A 19,092-nucleotide genomic window follows, 5' to 3' on the forward strand; every position below is an offset into this window, starting at 1 on the left:
CACTCTCGGCCGCCCCTAGTGGAACGCGTTTCGAACGGGTAGCTGCCCGAAACACTTGAGCTGGTAACTGCGGGACATCCAAGTGATACTCTGGGACAACTTTTTAGATGTGATTCCTCGGGGCACGCCTGAACATCATATCCTGATCAGACGCGACCAGTCTGCTGTCATTTAACCGGGCCACGTTCCACCTTGCTTTGTCCAGCAAGCGTGTTGAGAACCCGGAAAAAACTAGTGTTTGCTGCATTCAAAAAAGCGCCCGAAAAGACCGACGCACATCCATTGTCAGCGACACATGGTTACGACCAACTGGGAAACATATGTTGGCTGGTACAGCCACCCCGAAAAACTTTTCCATCTCGTGTCTTTCCCCTTTCGGGTAAGAGTCCTTCTCCGTCGAAGACTCGCTCTACACCCCCTGGACGCTCCAACGCTCGACCGAAGTCTCATCGCGCTCGACTGCCCCAAGATGTTTGCCAGTCTTCACCCTCGACGGCGCCGAGCAGAGGCGAACACACAACTCCACATCTCTGAACATAAGTCGACCCAGAGCGAGGGACAGAGGGCCCTACGTGAAACAGAAGAGCCGCCGTCCACTAGACAATGCAACACTGGTCATCCAGACAGAGCCGATGACGAACAGCTCTTGTCTGGCTGACTGCATGTGTTTTTGTATGGTCACAACAGCACGCGGCACACAACACATCTACGAATTTCGTTCAAAGTACAAGACGAGTCTTTTCATACTCGTCATACACATAAAGTACACATATTGTTGGCGGGGAAGACAAGTCACATTCGAACACGACACACGTGAATACATGCACACAAATGAAACCCATATTTGCAGCCGCCTAGAGCGGCAGATTTGTCTAGGGACCTCAACGATGCTCGAGTACGCCTAACCGTCCCACTCTCCCTCTATTCAGTACACCCCACAGCGCCATATTTCGTGGGCGAGCCCCGTTCCACATCTGGACATAGTGACAGCTCTGGCACTCCACATTTCTGATTTTGGACGAGGAAGCGGAAATACAGACCGGAATTAGACTCGCGTACGGTGCCATTAGTCGGTGGCTCTTCCGTTCTGCGCGGACGCCAACATGGAGGAAACTTCCTCCACGTGCGCCTAGCTCCTCTCGTTTTTCGCGGAAGCACAGGGAGCTCTTGCATGCCCAGAGGCGCGAGCGTGCCAGTGGATGCCACGTCGCAAAAAAATGCTCGTTTCCCCACTTTTGCTCCGGCTGTCTACCCACGTGTTTGAATGCGCATCAGCGGTGTACTTTTGAGAAACTGGCCTCCCTATTGCGGCTTTCCACGAAGACATCGCCTCACGTCGTTTGGCGATGACCTCAACACTGCGTGGGCTACCACCCTTGCACAGTCCTGTGGTGCAGAGTGGTCGCGCCTCAGCAGCGACGAACCTTTACCTGGCCCCTCACAAGAAGCCCCCGACTCGAACTGGTTGAAGTTCCTTTGCTGCGCGCATTCCGCTGCGCGACGCGTTGAAACAATCAGCAAACGACCGCACGGACAAGTGCAACCGATCCCACACGACAGGCAGTATCCCAAAGACACTTTAAAAGAAAATGGAGGTCGAGGACCCTGCCGGTAACTGTCCTCGACCCAGAGAGGCAAAATAATACCCGAAAATCAACAGAAGAGAGATCTCAAACATTCCCTGCTGTCCACGAGACCCAAGCCGTGAGCCGTCCCTGAGACGCGCCCAAGGCCGCGTAGCCTCAACAACACAGAAGACATTCTGTACAGGACACGAGAACACTTTTCCACGAGCCAACGAAAAAACGAGAACGAGAGTAACAGGCCCATCGCTGCGACAGCCCATTCGTGTACCACAGCGGTGTACAACTCCTCCCCTTTCGAGCGAAACAACGTCGGGCCTTCCACATAGTCCTCGAATTCCCCTCTGCCTGCCTTGCCAGAGACTTCGCCCTCAGTTCAAGCGGCCTCCAGCAATCCTGCGCACGCATTGTACAAATGGGCCTTGACTGAGCACTCGAGTCTGCGACCTCTGACAAGGAGACTCCCCAGAAAACCAGCATCCCTACCAAGAAGCTTTCCTCGTCTTTCTGACCACGGGACCCGCTTCTCGAAACGCTCACACTTTCGCGAGGGAAACAAGCGAAAGCGTCCGACACGGTCAGCAAAACACGAGGTGCTCTTCACCCAGCAAGGACGTTGGAAGCTGCATCCTAAGTCTCCCGCGTGGCGGCGATGCAGTCCACTTCTGCTCACTGCCGGTGGCAAATTTCAAGTGCTGCCGTTGCACAGCATTGACCAGCACCACTCGACAGAGTCGCTTTTAAAGTTTCCCGAGCTCTCCTACCCACAGAAGTCTTCGTCTGCAAGATGTGCAGACAGCCGTGGGTGTTGGAGCGCGTCAGCCGCCGTTGGTCTGTCTCGTGGGTCGGCGCGCAGCAAGCTCCGGACGATCTCTTTCGCCTCTAAGGAGACAACCTTCCACGCCTCGCCAGAGCTGAGTTCTGCATCGACCAACGTATCGAGCAACGGCGCGAGATCTGCCGCGTCGGTCAGGTCGCTGGCCAAGATCGACAGGAGGTCCCACTTCGCCGAAGCCGCAGCAGGCACGCCCTCTGAAGTCTCGGGAGTTTGTTTCTCCCGGCCACGAGACCGAGCAACAAGCACAGTTCCGGTTTTAGGCGTTTCGCATTTCACCTGCTGACTTGAGTAGTGGCGCCAAAGAAACGACAGGACGTCTCTGTTGCCAAAGGGCGTGCTTCCAGTCAGTAGAAGCGCAAAGACGATCCCTGCCGCCCAAACGTCAACTTTTCCGTCGTACCCCGATTTCGTGAACAGCTCTGGAGCCCTGCGAGAAAACCGTCACACAGAGAAAACAAGTGGATTGCATTCCTCGACTGTGAACAAGAGAAAACACAATACATTAACCGTTTCAACCACGCGTTAGACGCGACACCACACCTGCGCGTGTTTCTCACCCAGCGACGGTCTGTTCTCGCTCTCTCTTGCACTCTCGGAAACATCCATACTCCACATGTACGATTGAAACCACACAAGACCCGCGTTTGGAAGTTTGTCCCCAGTCTGCGACCCGAGTGTTTGTCCAGTCTTCGAATTCACTTCTTTTTCCTACGGCTTCGAACATAGCCGATGTGGTATAGCTGTAAGTGGTCGTAGGATATCGGCATTCTAAATTTTTAGCTGCCTCAAAATAAAAAACTCCACATGGGTGGAGGAATGTGCTTTACTCTTTTCCACTCTCTTCTTACATGTACATGGGCGTGCCATCTCCGCCAGGAACCCTTAGACGCTCCCCACTGGTTAGTTTGCCAGTTTCAACAGGGACAGCACTTCCCAAATCGCTCAAGATGAGGGGCGGGAGCACTGAAGATCCGTGGCCTTCATTTTCAGGAGCAAGCGGCTCCGCGAGAATGAAGTTTTCCGCCTTCACGTCGCCGTGGATGAGGCCCTCTGCATGCAGCCCCGCCAGGGCCGTCAGCATCTGGCGCAGGTAGCGAAAGCATGCCGCTTCATCGAGAGGCCTCGCGACCGCGTGGTTCTTGCAGACGCAAGTCTTGTCCTTGCAGGAGACAGAGCAACCGGCACGTCTTCCCGATTTGTCTGTGGCACAGCTCCGATGAGTTTCACTAATCAAAGTGAGGAGTTCTGGACCTCGAGCTAGATCCATGACCAGCCACTGGCCGCGACAGTCGTGGACGACGCCGTGATGTCGAACAAGGTGTGGAACCCGCAGCCGACAGAGCCGCTCGACAGTCGGCAGAGGCAAGGTCTCTTCCAGAAAGAACTTGAGGCAGACTTCGGCGTTCTCGCCACTCTCTGGAAAGCCGCTTTCTGCATCGACTGGACTCAACCGCTTCGACCGATACACGACGCCCTGGCTGCCTTCGCCGAGCTTTTCGAGGAGTGCAAAGTGTGCGTTGATGTCGGCGACAAATTCATAGCATGCACTCGGCTTCCAGGACCAACAGGCACTGTCTTGGAGGCCTTCTGCGTCTTCTGGGCACTTTCCAGAAGCAGGAACTTGGCTTTCTGAGCTGACGGTGTGGTCCCCACAGCCGGCAGACACCGAGTTAAGCCAGGAGAGAATTCCGCGTCGCTCACCGCCCTCAGTCTCGTGATGTGAGGCGAAACTTTCGGAAGAGCAACTATGCTCGAATCCCAGGCACACAGGCGAGACGGGCCGCGTCGCCGGCAGAGTCACCTCACCCTCGTCTTCGCAGCTGAAGACGCTGCGCCGCGTGCTGGCGCCGCTGAAGGTCGAGGGGCTCCAGCCTTCGTGTGCAGGGACTTGAGACAGAGGCGAGACGCCAAAGCCGGGGCACATATCTGAGAAACACTTGAACGGTGAGACGCCTTCTTTGTCGCTCGTGCGATGTATCGACCGCGAGATGCACCCCGGAAGGCGAAGCTGCGCTCGCTGGGAGCAGGCTTCAGGGCGATGCGTAGGGGCGCGCAGCTCGGGAGTTACGGGGTGCAGATTTTCGCGCGAGCAAAAGGATCGAGGCGCACCGACTGCCTGCGTCAGTGTTTCAGGTCCCTCCATTTCGGCGTTTCAGACGACTCGTGCAGACGTTCAGTTCTACCACCGGACTCGAACTCGCTGAGTTCCTGCGGACAAAGTCAGGGGCTGCTGCGGGAGAAGGCTTTGGCCATGAGAGGGCCGCAGAAAAGTCTGCAAAGAGCGCAGGGAATCCCTCGTTCTCGGAGCACCTTCACGGCGCTCTAGAGTCCAATAGGTTTGACGTGGAGTAGAGAAACGCTGTACTAAGACCGCTGTGCAACGGTGCGTCGCCGTAGAAGATAAAAAAATGACTTCCCTTCAGTGGTGGAACGGAGAATCAGACTTCGCCAGTCAGACAGTTCTCGGTGGCAGAAAGACGATGGGTCAGCCACTCCCGCGGGTCTTTTCTTCCGTCGTGCATTCCCTGCGACTTCGCAGTTCCGCTTCGAGTTTCCCGACCGTTCCAGCTTTTTTCTCACCAGATCGACGAGGCTCCCAGCCGACGGGCTTCGACAGGAGTCTCCCAGGGACCTGGGCCGTCGTGCGAGTCCTTCAGATTCCTCTCATTTGATTCTGTGAGTGTGGCCGGTAACTCTGATTTCGGAACAGCGGGTCCCCAACCCGCCACGCGCAGTCTGGGCGGGAGGCGGTCCGCGCTTCGATCTAGACACACATTCCCGAATCCGAACGGGGTTTGTCCCCAGAGCGGCGGACGAGATTCCTTTTTTCCCAGGACCCTTCTATCCAGCTTCTCACGCCTCTCTCGGTCGAGTTCGGGCGTGGGCGGCAATCTGCGTCCTGGCGCCTGCAGGCCGCGGGGAAGTTGTCTCGCGGACGGTTTGCGGTGCTTCCTAGAACTGGGGTCTCGCCATTGTGTGGATTCGGATGCCTCCAGAGCCGCGGATTCTCTCCGAGAAGACACACAGACACAACTCGAGGCAGCCGGGGGTCGCCTGCACGCACGCGCGTCCACGTTTTCGCCTGTCGCGTCAATCGTGTCGCTTCCACACCATAGCGTCTGGTTGTGGCTCGGATCCCGGGAGTGGAACGCAGATCCTTTCCCTGGGAAGCCTCCACAAAGGCAAGAAATCTTGGAAAACCCACTGGCGACTCCCGTGGGACGCTCCAGAGACGTTCAACGCCTTCCTGGGAGACACTAGGATCGTCCTCGCCGCACCCGTCTGCTGTTGCGCGGCGGGCGCTGTGTGTCGTCTCTGTCGGGTGCGTTTGCTTCCGCTCTTTCCTTCCGGCTTTCGGCAGAAACACGGAAAAACTTTTGCTCAGGCGCAATCGTCGACACCGGGAGCGATCCGTCCTTGCTTTTCCGCGTGGAAAACCAGGTGTTCGATGCCGTTGGACGAACGTCGTGGCAGTGCACCAGGCAACGCAGAAATACAGGTGTGGAGCCCGCGATCGCAGCCCCCCCGTTTTTCTGTGTACCTTCCCAGGTCGTTTTCTCTCGGACTGTTTCAGGAAACGAGGAGACACGCAAGAAAACGGTCCGGAGAACGACGATATGCCAGTCCTGATGAAGAGCGAGTGACCAAGGTGAGTCTAGGGAAACCTAACTTTTTCCACTAGTCGTGGGGGAGCAAACGCCTGCAGCCAACGGCTGGAAAAGCAGTTCCTCAAACGGAGGGGGGGGGGCACTGACCACACACTGTGGACAGATCGGAGATACCGTGCCTGTCGAGCAGCAGTCGGCGTCGGCCGCGTGTGTGTGTGGCAGTGGTTTCCGCTGAAAGGTAATAACGGCAGACAGCCACGGGGTTCCCAGCTCGTTTCCTGGTCGTTTCCCCAGCAAACACACAGACACGACAAGATCCAGAGACAGATTCAGAAAATCGGTTTATGAACCCACAAAAAGGGTGCGACGACGCCGGCGAGGTCACCTGCTGATCCTTTCACGAAAAAGTGGGGATCTCCCGCATGATCCACTCGAAGAAAGTGGCGTGGGTAAAAGGAGGAGAAAACCGAGAACTTGTTTATCGCGTGAACTTGCGCAACGAATCCTGCTTTCCGACGTGTTTTTGCCACATGCTGCAAGTGTGTCCGTTCTCGATGTGTATGTCGGCCGCCGGGGCACAGGCGGCCTCTTCAGTCGGTCGTTCCCGTTTTGGGTCTGCGTCGCGTAATACTCAGCCAAAGCGAAAAATGCCTCGCCTCGCGCGCGGTCGATGCCGACACAGAGAGTGTCCTAGGTAACACAACCCGTTCCGGATCCGGGAATAACAAAATGAGGAGTGCCGTGCAGGCCTTCACGATCTGGAAAATGCAAGACAGTTGCTGTATGTCTGACGATTGACGGCCCTGAAACACCAAGATGAAATAGGTATTCAGTCGCTACCGTGATACGGGTCTCTCTTGAGGGCGAAAGTAGCCGTTCTACGTCGGAAAACACAGCTGCTTTGCAGATACGAGCCCAAAACGCTTACTCCGGAATCTCTGGTTTATCCTGTAGCGACAGTTCCCCGGCCCGGCCCTGGTGAGCCTGTGTGCCTCTGCTTCCGATGCTCTCAATGTAATATTTACACAGTTAAACCTGGAAGTCAACTTGGTGTTGATCAGTATCGGGACTACGTAACCCTTCTCCGGATTGTGACTGTCATTGTCTGGCAGTACCTCCATTGTGGTGTCAAGGCTCAACCACGTGATCATCGTAAGCAAAGCTTTCCGCAGGTACACCCTCCGGAGTCCCGGCAGTCGGCTCCTGTACGTCTCGATGGTAACCGGAAAGTTCTTGACACCATGCTGACACAAAGGAAGTTGCATTCGGTAACGAAAAACCTTCACGACCTAAGCCGGCAGTCCAACTCGTGGACTCTATACTCTCAAGTAAAAAACATAATGTGCTCGCTGCAAGACACTATTCGGGGTGGCGCGAACTGTTGGATTTCAGCATCCTACGACACTGAGGTTACTCCATATCGGTTATGTTCTAGGCATAATATATGAATTAGGGTAATCACTCGTATTAACAGCGAGAGAAAACTTTTTTCTCATGTCAAGACGCTCGTGCCGCGTACAACTGGGGTCGGTTTCAGCTGAAAATAGCAGCGAAAACGAAAGCACTGGATCCTTGCAACTCATTTGTCGGGGATAACGATTTGTCAGTTGCAACGCGAGAAAATCCCAAATGTGCTTGTGTGGACGGAGAGAAACCCCCCCATTGCCGGCTTGTGACCTTGAGGCGGTCCCAGGCCAAAAGTCGATTTCTGAATTCCGGTACCGACCGAAAGCATGGTTTTTCTCGAGAAAAAAAGGACGGAACCAGTTCCGGGAAAAGCCTCCATTACGGCATCAACTGGAGATCTTCCTCTGCCTCACTATCCGAGAAAAATGAGTTCTCCCTGCGGAGTCTCTCCTCTCTGGAAGAAAAAACACTCTGTTCCCTCTGCTTCCCACGAGAAGACGCGAAAAAGGCGAGTTTCTCTGTTTCTCCCTCTTTCTCGCATCTTCCTGCATATCCACCCACAGCAGACGAAACTCCGCGGGAAGAAACGGCAGGTTGTATCCAGAAGCACACACCTCTTCCGCGGTGAAACGCACACTCCATGAAAGATTGTCGTCGTCCCTGAGGTGAGTCGTCGAGTTGGTACGGCTGAGAATGGCCGCGCGTGTCTGACACGACCGCCAGTAACTCTCTGAATCGCTCTGAACGAATTCTCGAATTCTACAAAACAGGAGGCACGCAGAGACGACTCGACGAAACGAAGACTGCAAACACCGCCGACCTAAACGAATAATGTAGAGCCACCCGCCCTGACACCCTGAATACGCGCGAAAAAGTAAAAAAAAGCACTGGAGGTCTGTCGACAACAGAAAGCTCCTCAACTTAGATCTTGAGTGCTGTTCTCTCTCCTCAACTTAAGCCTTCGACTGCTGCACGTAGTGCTCCAAAATCTTCCTCGTCGAGCTGCAGAGTTCGCTTTGTCCAGACTCATGGGGTCTGCAGAGAAAGGCCCAACACCGTTCCTCACGGAAAAAATGTTGCAAAACAACAAAGTGGGCATTAGAAAAGAGAACCGATTGGAGATTCATTCTCCTATCCCCTTCTGTACACAGGGCACTTGCGAGAAGGAAGAATACACGGAAAACACGGAAATTTTGTTTACTTGGAGAGACATAAACTTACGCCTTGCCCTCACGACGCTTCTGGAGGATGCCACGGACGCCCTTGGCGAGGACCTTTCCAAGTTCAACACTGAGAAGACAAAACAAGACGAAAGTCGTTCTCAGACAGTCCATTCGCGTCTGCGTTTCCCCCAGTCTGGAGGAGGCGAAACGAAGACCAACATCACACTCAGATAATCCCCTTCGTCCCGGGGTTTCCCCCCTCCCTAAGACGCAAACACACAAAAATGGAGAACGAGGCCGCAACACTCATCCAGAGAGAGCATACACTCGAAACGACGCGCGTCACTAAGCCGCAGTGAAAGAACGGAGATACAGCTAGCTCCGTGCTTCCTCTTCGTTGCTTCTCGTATGTCACCACTCAAATCTGTAAATACGTCCTGTTTGAAACAGTTCCAATCCCTCAAAATCGCTGATCACTGGTTACTACAGAAAAACCGTGACCAGAATCCAAGCATTCAGTTTCCGAAAAGGAACATGAATGCGGCAAAGGTATCTCGTGCATACACGAAGATCCTTTCTCTTTTTTCTCGCGGCCTACCCCCACTGATCGAACGAGTTGATTCCCCACAGCCAACCCTCCACAGCAACGCGGTGCTCGTACAACGCCAGCAGCTGGCCAATATGGAAGGGTGAGATCTCCGGAAAAAGAAGCCTGAGGATAACAAAAACCGAGGATCACGAAATCAACAGAGTCATGACCTGGACGCACTGCGGATGTTTTCTCTCCATTGCTCGACATAAATAAAAACCAATGTGGCAATGCCATGCTTTCGCGTCTAGACAAATTTCCTGTTGTCGGCCCAAACGCGTTCAGAGTCACCTTCTGAGAGCGTTGGAGAGACCAGCGAGGAAGCTGCGCTCCCATTAATAAAAGATGTAAACTGAAACAAGCGTGTCTGGTACCCTAGTCATATCATTTGCTAGCACTCGATGTCTGGAAAGGAACTACGAGAATGGAAGTCATTTTAGGCTGCTGTGCACGCAAAAAGCTCTAAAGGTAACCGTGAATATTCACGGAAAAAAGGTGTACGGACTGGGGAGCGAATGCGGTGTGTACTGGCTTAGCTGCTGCCACTTAAGACGATGAAACAAGAAAAAGCTCATACATGATCCTGTCTCAGAGATGATTCCTCCCAGTACGATGGTACTGATCATATTCGCATCTGAGTAGTTTTCTCTTGCTTTTTTCTCCATTCTCTCCCTTCCTTGCTTGAATTAGTTGACAAGAATTGAGGACACCATTCCATTTAAGGTTTTCGCCCCAGACAACAGTAAGATTCGATTTTTATTGTACAACTAAACCCCTCGAAACGTTCGACTTACATGCACGAAGGACGGTCGCCAGGGAAGGTCTTGTGGGGAACGAGCTTCTCCGGAATGCCTTCCTTGCGGAGTTCTTCGGGTGTCTTTCCGAAAGCCAGCGCATCTGGCTGAGCAAAGAAGTTGCTCATCAGTTCGTCGTGGTTGCTTACGGGCTCCTCCTTAAAACACAAACAGTCTGCACATCTGGAACACATAGGTGCCCGACTTCCTCCCTACACATCTACGAGTACGTTTATACCTCCACAGATAGATGTATATCTAAAAGAAAAAGAGAGGATAGCCTAGGAGTCCCATTTTAGAGTGTCTAACAAGAAGTCTTGTTCAACAGTTATCTGATGGTTCCTGCATACCCTGTGTATGCGAAGGCATGCTTAGCTGTTATTGGAAAAAAACTGAAGCACCGCAATTGCCGTAGCTGTAGATGAATACCATTTCAAGGTACACGCAAGTCGAGAGATTCATAGAGATCTGAACTCGTTTGTGGGGAAGCTGTCTTTCTAAGGCGACCCACGGAGAACATCGAGCGCTCCACACAGCTCAGACGACGACACAGGGAGGCTACGACGTTCGTTTGAATGGCCACCTGGACTTTGTTCTGCATTCTGCATCTCCGCGAATGAGGCCTGCCTTCAGATTGTTTTACATTTGCTCTTATATTCATTTCTTGAGGTTCTGTTTTCATTTAAAGACAAGACCTTTGTGCACCGCTGACCCCCTTCATACCTTCAGCTTGATCGCTCTCTGAGACTTGCAAAAGCCAATGAACTCCGCAGGAATGACACGACCTTGGTGGATGAGCTGGTAGAAACTGCACGGAACACAAACCCAGGCGGAAACCAAGTGAAGAAGACAGAACCCACACTCTTTCGGTGTCGTCTCTTCCTCTCTCTTTCTCCGCCACTGTAGAGATGAACCGATCTCTACCTATCTACCGATCAACACACTTGTGCGTATACGCATGGTCACATACACGCAAGTTCAAGACGTACTGCGAATCCGCTACCGACCAACGTATGGGCAACCGCAGATATAATTAACATGCCCAAACAAAGACGTATTTGCACCCACGCATGCGCGGTCAGCTTCCTTGGTCCATGTCCACGAAGCCACTGCATGCGAACTGGTTCCCCTCGTGCTCTGATCTAGAAAAACGTCACACACTTTTACCTGTGCTGGCCGTTGGTGCCCGGCTCTCCAAAGAAAATTTCGCCCACATCGAAATCCAGGGTCTTGCCATCCATCGTCACGCGCTTCCCTGAAAAGAAAAAGATGAAAGGCCCAAAACCCCCTTTTGCATCCACGCATACAAAGGGATCTTCTTCGATGAACTCTGAACGTTCTATCACGCTAAGACCGTCTCGGAGGAGACTGGCGAGTGCAAGGCCGACCTTTTTGGAGCCATGGCACTCTTGAATACACTTCGCTTCCAGACATGAAAACGTATTTTCTGAGCAAAGCTCCACTGCATGCTTGCACAGCATCGTCGGCTTTGACAGACCCCTGCCTCTCACCGCTTTGAGCAGACTCGTGTGCGTCGACCGAGGCGAACACTTGACGATAGAGGTTCGATGCGTTTACACTTTGTTCACAAACTACATGCTCTTAGGCAAAACAGTCTCACCTTAACGACAGCTGTTGTATCGAATTCTACCGACATCCACAATTGTATGCCTATACCTATCTACACCTATATATATGTATATGTATACATATGTATGTATAAATATAAATGTTCATATATATATATATATATGTATATACGTATCACCTCTACAAATATATGTAAGGATACCTCATATCGCCTATGCAGGCATATCGCTCTCGTTTGGACATGTCGTGCAGAGTTTGTAACTTTATCGAAGACATGTGAAGTCCGCATCAGGATTTGTGCATCTCCAGAAACGTCTGGTGGACGTTTTACCCTTCTCCGGAGTCGAGCGAGTGAGATGCGTGCTTTGTGTAAACTGCTTATTTTATCACGGTTATACAATCGTTCATGTAAGAAAATCGACCTGAAAAAGTCGACAAACATAGCTTCTCCTGCAGCAGGTATCGTTGCTGAAGCTCGGTCCTGCGAATTTTGTTTGCAGCTTTATCTTCTGGAATTCCGTAGCTTCTCTGCAAGGCCCACCGTTGCTCTCCATGGTAAGCTGTTGGATGTGTGCAGGGAAGCGGAGAAGAGCCTGCGCGTAGGGCAGAACGGCGACATTCGAGTAGCCGAAGAAAGTGGCGTTCCACACACTGATGAGACCCATGAGCATCGGAAGATTGTCTGCCAGCTCGGCCGTCTTGAAGTGAACATCCATGGCATGCGCGCCCTGACGAAACACACAATCAGCAGCGCAGAACGTCGGGAGAAACGAAACAAAAAATGACCATAAGAAAGACTTCTTCCACCTCCACACGCACTCGAGAGTGCCTCACCAAACACGATTTCTCTCCACCTTTTCCTGCTCCTGCGCTATCTACGGGGTATACAATCGACACTCGTCCACCCACCCCACGTCCGAGAGTTTCATTAAGCGGTAATCAGACAGTGCGTCGTGCACGGCATCTAGGCACATGAAAAACGCTTTGTGAAACACCATGCTGGCCTGTGAAACTGTGTCTTGATTTGCCGCAGAAGCCTCGAGAAACGGTAGGAAGAGGCATCTGCCCACGCTTGCATGCATCGAAACCTTTCTGGCCGGACGCAAGAAGTCTGTACAGACATTTCTATGTCACCAGTCTGCTCGTAACGCATGTGAATGTTTCTGGGGGGGCGGGGGCGGGGGGGGACAGGCTGTTTCCTCCGCCAGCGGAGACGCGGAACACGAGCATCTTCTCACACAATGTGTGTGACTGCTAGACAAGCTGGAAGTGACAAAGAGAAGGAGGAAGGCTTCCCTACATTCAGAAACTCTTGCGCGACGTCATAGCCGTATTGGAGAGCGAGAGGAAGAATGCCCACAGCCGAGGTGACGGAGTACCTCCCGCCCTGAAGAACAGAACATGAAGAAAAACGCACGAGGCCAAAGTTGACACAAAAACACGAAAGTGAAAGGAAACAACCGGAAAGAGGGGAGAAACACAAAGGAAAGAAACGAGAGTAACGCGGACAACAGCAACCAGGAGGACAGCACAACGAAGAAATCTTCCCGCTTCGAAGACTCGCGAAAATCGCAGCCACCAACGAGTCCAGTCTTTCTGCTGGAAAAAAACGTCTCGCAAACACCACAGGGACAGGCACACTCCGAAGACTGACAAAGACAAGACGAATAGGAAGGACAACGACAAGAGGAGAGACGGGGACGGCGTCTGTCTCGCGGCGCGGTTCAAGAAGGAAACCAACGATCAGCGGATGCAGAGATGCACATCGAGAAAGCCTGCATAGAGGCATGGCAAGCGAATCCGTGTGGAGTCTGCAGGATGACAGTCGCAGTCCCAGTGCTTGCAGCTTCAGTAGCACCCGAAACGAGACTCCCCCAGCTGGAACCCCCGTGACGACGAGAAAGAAAGAGAACAGTGGAAGGCATTCTCGTTTTTCCAGACTTCCCCTCGCGGAAGCAAGACAAAAGCGTAACGATGTCCTGCAGCAAGGCGCTAAGACACGAAAAACAAGGAAGACGCACAGGGTGGCGCGAAGACCCTGAAAGAGCCTCCGACGCGTCTCGAGGACAGGACAGAGCAAAGAGAATAGCACGAAAACGAGCTTCGAAGGCCTTACCACCCAGTCCCAGAAGCCGAAGACACGGTCCGACTGAATGCCGAACTTGCTCGTGCCATCCAGGTTCGTGCTAACCGCGCAGAAGTGCGCACCTGTCGCGAACAAGACGAACAGTTCAGGCTAAATGGAAGTCAACAAAACTTGGCCTTTCACTCGCATCATTCCACAATGGAAGTCACACACCACGGGTGTACGCAAACATTTAGACCACGCCTTATTTCTGATAATTTTGACAAAAACAGACTCGAAGCCTGCTACTTCCTCCAGAATACTAGAGAATGGACGGTCCTTCGCAGTCAGCGAAAACATGCGTGCTCTCGCGAACACTTGGGCCGCGTGTGATGCGAAACCGACCTCGCTTACACCGGAGAACAACGTAACGCGCAGACACTCGGACAGCATCGAAACCGCATGCGAAGAAGGAAAAACGAAAGGCACGAAAACCATCCGCAAACAGGCTGGACGCTTGGCTCTGGGCCTCGCCGTCGCTCGAACGGTCCACGTATTCTACACTCTTGCCACTGCGCGGATGGCCTGGAATTTCCAACCAACTGGTCTGACCTCGTGCAGGAAAAAACACAACAAACTCCATGCAAAAAACGCTCGAACTTTGCGGACTTGCACTGCTGATCTTCGGGACGTATGCGCCCGACGAAACCACTTCTGATTTACACTTTGGTTTTCCGAGACTTTTGCTATATGCGTTCGAGCAACTTGCGAGCAGCTCGTGGTTGGTCGATATCGACAGCCGCGCGGTAAAAAGTCGACACAAAACACCAAGGACCCCACACATCTCCACCTCGAGCAGCTGCGCATCCACGAAGGTGTCTGAGAGGACAGAGGTGAACAATGCACCCCAGGAACGGCGAGAAGAAGCGCGAAACAACGACCCGTTTGAAGACTGGTTCAGCCACAAAGCGTATCCACGTCTCCCGAAAACGGTGCGTTTGGAAAGGGATTCGAACCTCCCGCATACCCCCAGGACCTCGTTTCTTCGCATATGTTCTGTCAAAGAAATCTGATTTCGACGGAATGAAACTCACCCAACGCGCGTTCATCTCCCTTGTAGTGGTGGAGGTACCAGTCCCGAACAGAGCGAGCATTCATCATCGTCTCTGCTGTCGTGAACGTCTTGCTAATGACAACCACGAGAGTCTCCTCAGGGTCGAAGCCTCTCTCGGCAAGCCACACATCGACCGGGTCCACGTTCGCTAAAAAGCTGAAGAAAGCGCGAGCAAGAAGACAGCGTGGTGCCATGAACTGCGGCAAAAACGCACTGCGGTGTAGATGAAGAAGACAAAAAGTGTGGTACAGAAACAACGGAGCAGCACGATCTAGATGAAAAAGAAAAACGTGGGGTCGACACACACAGGAACAGCGTGAAACATACATGTTTGTACATATATACGCATATATGCATACATATATATAGATATAGAGATATTGGAGTCTTTGCACGAAAGCGTGGAGAGACACGAGAGCAGATTCGGAGAAGAGCAGGACATTTTGGAAGCAGAAAATTCATGCACTGCTTGAAAAGAGGAGCGCGGCGACGTACTGAATCTGACGGCCGTGTGCCTTCTCAGCGGCATAGCCTTCGGCTGCGAGAGCGAGATGAACAAACTCAGTCCCCAAGTAGCTTCCGCCAATGCCAATTGAAATGACGTTCACGAGTTTCTTCCCAGTGTGGCCTCGAATTTCACCTGAAGAAAAGGAGGCGCCACCAGAACCGGAGACACGCTTGCGACTCCGACGCAGAGACCGATTTTTGAAAGAAACGCAGGACAAAAATTCACAGAGAGCCCTGTCGCACAGTGCAGATCTATCAACCACGGTTTGTCGCGGTGGAAAGAAAGAAGGCACGCAAAACTCGAAAAAAAGAGACAAAAGACAGCCGCCTCCAGCGGCAGCTTCTCAGAGTCTCTCCTGACACAAAGGTCCCGTAACCATCCCATGTGTCTCCACTCCTTTTGCGTCTTCCTTCTTCTGTCCCTTCACCCGCTTTCGTTTCTCCATTCAAGTCACCACGATGTGTGGCTTTCTTCCCTCCGTTTTCTCGTTCTCTCCACTCTGTATCTTCTTGTCCTTCCCTATCGACCCGACACTCTACAACGCCTTTCTTCAGAAGCCCAACCGTGTTCCTTTCCGTCTCTCTCCAGTCTCTCTCTCTCTCGCTCGCGATCCACCCGTCTGCTGTCCCTCTCGGTCTCTGCTTTCTTCCTCCGGTGATCGACATTCACAGAAACTCACATATTTGTGACTGCTGTTTACAAACGACCACCCCAGAACCCAGCTGAACTCGCTTTTCGGTGAAGCAGACGGCCCGTATCGCCGGTGTATAGCGCTCGATTTGCCCACGCGCGAGTGTGAACATGCAAGACCCCCGCGCAAAAAGACAAGCTCGTGAATGTACGCCGAAGACGTTGTAAACAAAGCCTTCTAGGCAGCTTTAACAGGCGCGGCATCTACGCCTCAGGGACACAAACTTGACTTTTGTTTTCGACATTTCGGCGGGAGAACTCCTATTGACAGATTTCTGCTCGCGACACCTACCACTGCGGACTTTCTCGGAAAAGACGCGAATGCGTCTCAGCACTGCATGCACTTCATCCAGAACATTTTTGCCATCGACGTGGACCGGCTCGCTGCCTTCGGGCATGCGCAAGGCGACATGCAACACGGCGCGGTTCTCGGTCTGGTTGATCTTCTCTCCCGAAAACATGCGCTTCACCATCGCTGGCACCTAAAGAAGAAACCCATTCCCGTGCATGCAAAGACACGCAACACAAACCCTCTACACACCCTCCAAAGACAAAGACAGACGAATACACAGAAAAACGCGCATATCGAGACATATACATGTATGTATGTATGTTTATACGGACATGAGTTGATGGTCCCGCCATATGTACGGAGTAGAGACAGAAAGAACGGAAGGTTTGTGTTGCCTATTGTCAGAGGTACAAACGTATACGGGCGGAGGTAAGTGTGTACATCGCGGCACGGCGGAATGCTCGGTTGCTGGGACCTGAATTTCGACTCTGTCAGAACGTGAAACCTCAGGAACTGGAAAGATACACACAGACGACCCAGTTCACCCAAACGGAAGTAAAAAGAAGTTTCTGTTTTGTCAACGCACATGTCAAGTCCACTGACGTTCCATTCTTGCAGTGCCTTCGAGACACGAGGGACATCACGTGAGATCATAGTCCACTTCCTTCGCTGCTGGTAACAGGCGGAGTCTAGGTTCTTAGTTGTTACCTGACCACCCAGTTGACTACGATCGGCTTTCATACCCTGACCCGCCAGCCTACGTCACAACCGGTTTTCGCGTCGTGAGAAGCAGTGTGTTCCCGACAAATTCGCATGCGCGAATTCCAGGACGCTGTTTGGCCACCGAACGGGGGCTGTGGAGTCTGTGCATCACCCCGAAGCCCCCCGCTCGTCTGTATTGACGCGGGAATCGAACAAGGTGGTGTGTCCCTGAACGTCACGGTACCAAGGAGAATCAAAGACTTCGTCTGGCAGCTCTTAAACTATACAAGAGTCTATAGGTATCGAGAATGATCCAGGCACTCCCCGCGTCACAAGCATCCCCCACGCAGCGGTTTCTGCGTGTTCGCGGAAATCTGAGAATGTGCAGATGCGGGACTCACTTGTCGCTCGTGTGCAAGATTCACAAGATGCTGAAGGGTTTCCAGCGTTATTTTCTGGCGGCTAAAGTCCAGGTAGACGCCCTCTGTTAGTCAACAGCACACGACGCACACACAGAGCGGAAGCCACGCCTCCTATCTAGGGAATTGCGTTCCTCAGCCAAGGGTATGCAGAAACACAGTTGAGGATACCCCGGACTCCGAGACAGGATTTCTTCGAAATCGCGAAGAAAGCAAGACGCAGAGAAACCGACCGTGCGGTGCCAAAGTGCTTGGGTGACATTTTTTTTGCCCGTACACCGGACTCGTGTGCCTTCTATGCAGGGTGGGTGTGTAAAAGTGGCAACAGAGGAGAAATTGTGCAGGATTTGGTCAGTCGTCGAGAACGAAAATGTTTCTATGAGTCGGGCCATCTACGACGAAAGAATCACATGTCTCTACGCGGCGTGGAGGGCCTGTCAAGCGACGCCCACGAATGGGCTTCTCCGCCGCAGATGACAGAACTTTATCGGCCTTAGAACGTGGAGAAACCACAAAAGACGGGGCGAAATCTTGTCCTAACGACACGGAAGGAGTTTGTTGAAGACGCGGAGAGATTTTCGGCCGAGGTTCGCTTGTCTCTGCAGTGTGTGCGCGCACTGTTCGCCAGTGTTTGTGTATGAAGAAACGCGTGAAGAGACAGACACGAAATCGAGGATGCAATTTGATCTCACGGTCAGTGGATCTGATGAGGAGGTCATTTCGCGCTTCGTCCTTGAGCAAGTCCCGCAAATGAAGCTTCTCGAGCTTTTTCTTCTCCTGCAGCAGCTTGCCGTGACTGGCGCACTGTTCCAGCTGTGTCGGCGCCATTCTGCGAAATGAGTCGGTCGCAAAAAAACTCCGGTGGAGGAAATCGTCGAGATCTTCCCGGTTTCCGTCGAACGCGCCAGTGGCACGATAAAAGAAATGGAAAGTTAGGAGCACCTCGGAGAGGAAGAAGAGTGCACAGACTGCAAGTTTTAACGGAACGCGACACCGGCCACGCGTTCGAGAAAACCGACACCGTGTGGCCGCCAGGCACACCGCGCGTGCACAGTGAACAGTTGCACAGGAAACTTCCCTCATCGACGGACGTCGACCCCCGCGGAACGCACGAGCTCCCATAGTTCGCACACACCCGCTTCCAGCACACCGTGGAGGGGTCTTGACATGCAGCAGCCGAAACGACGCACTGGAGAAACGTGGGGCGAGTTCCGCCGCCTGGTCACACAAACCACTGACCAGTAGTCCTCGTCCTGCAACGAACGGGGAAAACAGAGAGGCGGGCGCTGGACGGACTTTCTCAGCGATGGACGCCGTACTTTCACAAAGGTGCGAACACCAACACAACAGCAGCACCACAGTTTTTCAAGCCAGCTCTTCCTTCGTCGCTTTGCGGTCGGCGCAATCCGACCTACTACCCGCCACCAGAAATGCAAGTGCACGGAAATGGCGGTAGCCGCCTGCAAAGAAAACTTGGAAGGACACAGCAGACACACGAGATGGTTTTGGACCGCAGCTCCGGGTGGCATCCGTAGCAACAAATTTGGGAGTCGAACTACTGTGCACCAGTTCCGACTGGAAACACCTGTCGCTTGCCACTCCTCTCGCACGGATCACCACCGGCAGAAGGGAACGAAGGGTATCTCGCTCGAGGCCAGCGGACTCGGTGAGAGTCTGGACCTTCACCTCTTGAAACCTTGAGAGGTAAAGTTCGCGTCGGCGGTGTGGGC

The 19,092-nt window shown here is 52.9% G+C and overlaps 2 protein-coding genes across 2 annotated transcripts; both read right to left on the reverse strand.

Annotated features, from left to right (window-relative positions):
* Positions 1–2,343: 2,343 nt before the first annotated feature.
* TGME49_283790 (protein kinase, putative) lies at positions 2,344–4,564 on the reverse strand (the record flags this gene model as incomplete). Its single annotated transcript, XM_002369087.1, has 2 exons — positions 2,344–2,848; positions 3,270–4,564. 2 exons carry the CDS (start codon positions 4,562–4,564, stop codon positions 2,344–2,346), a joined length of 1,800 nt encoding a protein of 599 aa, XP_002369128.1.
* A 2,917-nt stretch (positions 4,565–7,481) lies between these two features.
* Positions 7,482–18,484, reverse strand: GPI (glucose-6-phosphate isomerase GPI; the record flags this gene model as incomplete). Its single annotated transcript, XM_002369086.2, has 14 exons — positions 7,482–8,471; positions 8,658–8,726; positions 9,198–9,311; positions 9,983–10,140; positions 10,706–10,790; positions 11,150–11,237; positions 12,114–12,300; positions 12,873–12,959; positions 13,689–13,780; positions 14,732–14,907; positions 15,247–15,391; positions 16,242–16,431; positions 17,345–17,427; positions 18,055–18,484. 14 exons carry the CDS (start codon positions 18,482–18,484, stop codon positions 8,390–8,392), a joined length of 1,986 nt encoding a protein of 661 aa, XP_002369127.2. The 3' UTR covers positions 7,482–8,389.
* Positions 18,485–19,092: the final 608 nt, after the last annotated feature.

The sequence above is a fragment of the Toxoplasma gondii genome, chromosome V, assembly GCF_000006565.2.
Source record: "Toxoplasma gondii ME49 chromosome V, whole genome shotgun sequence".
NCBI classification, from domain to species: Eukaryota; Apicomplexa; class Conoidasida; order Eucoccidiorida; family Sarcocystidae; genus Toxoplasma; species Toxoplasma gondii.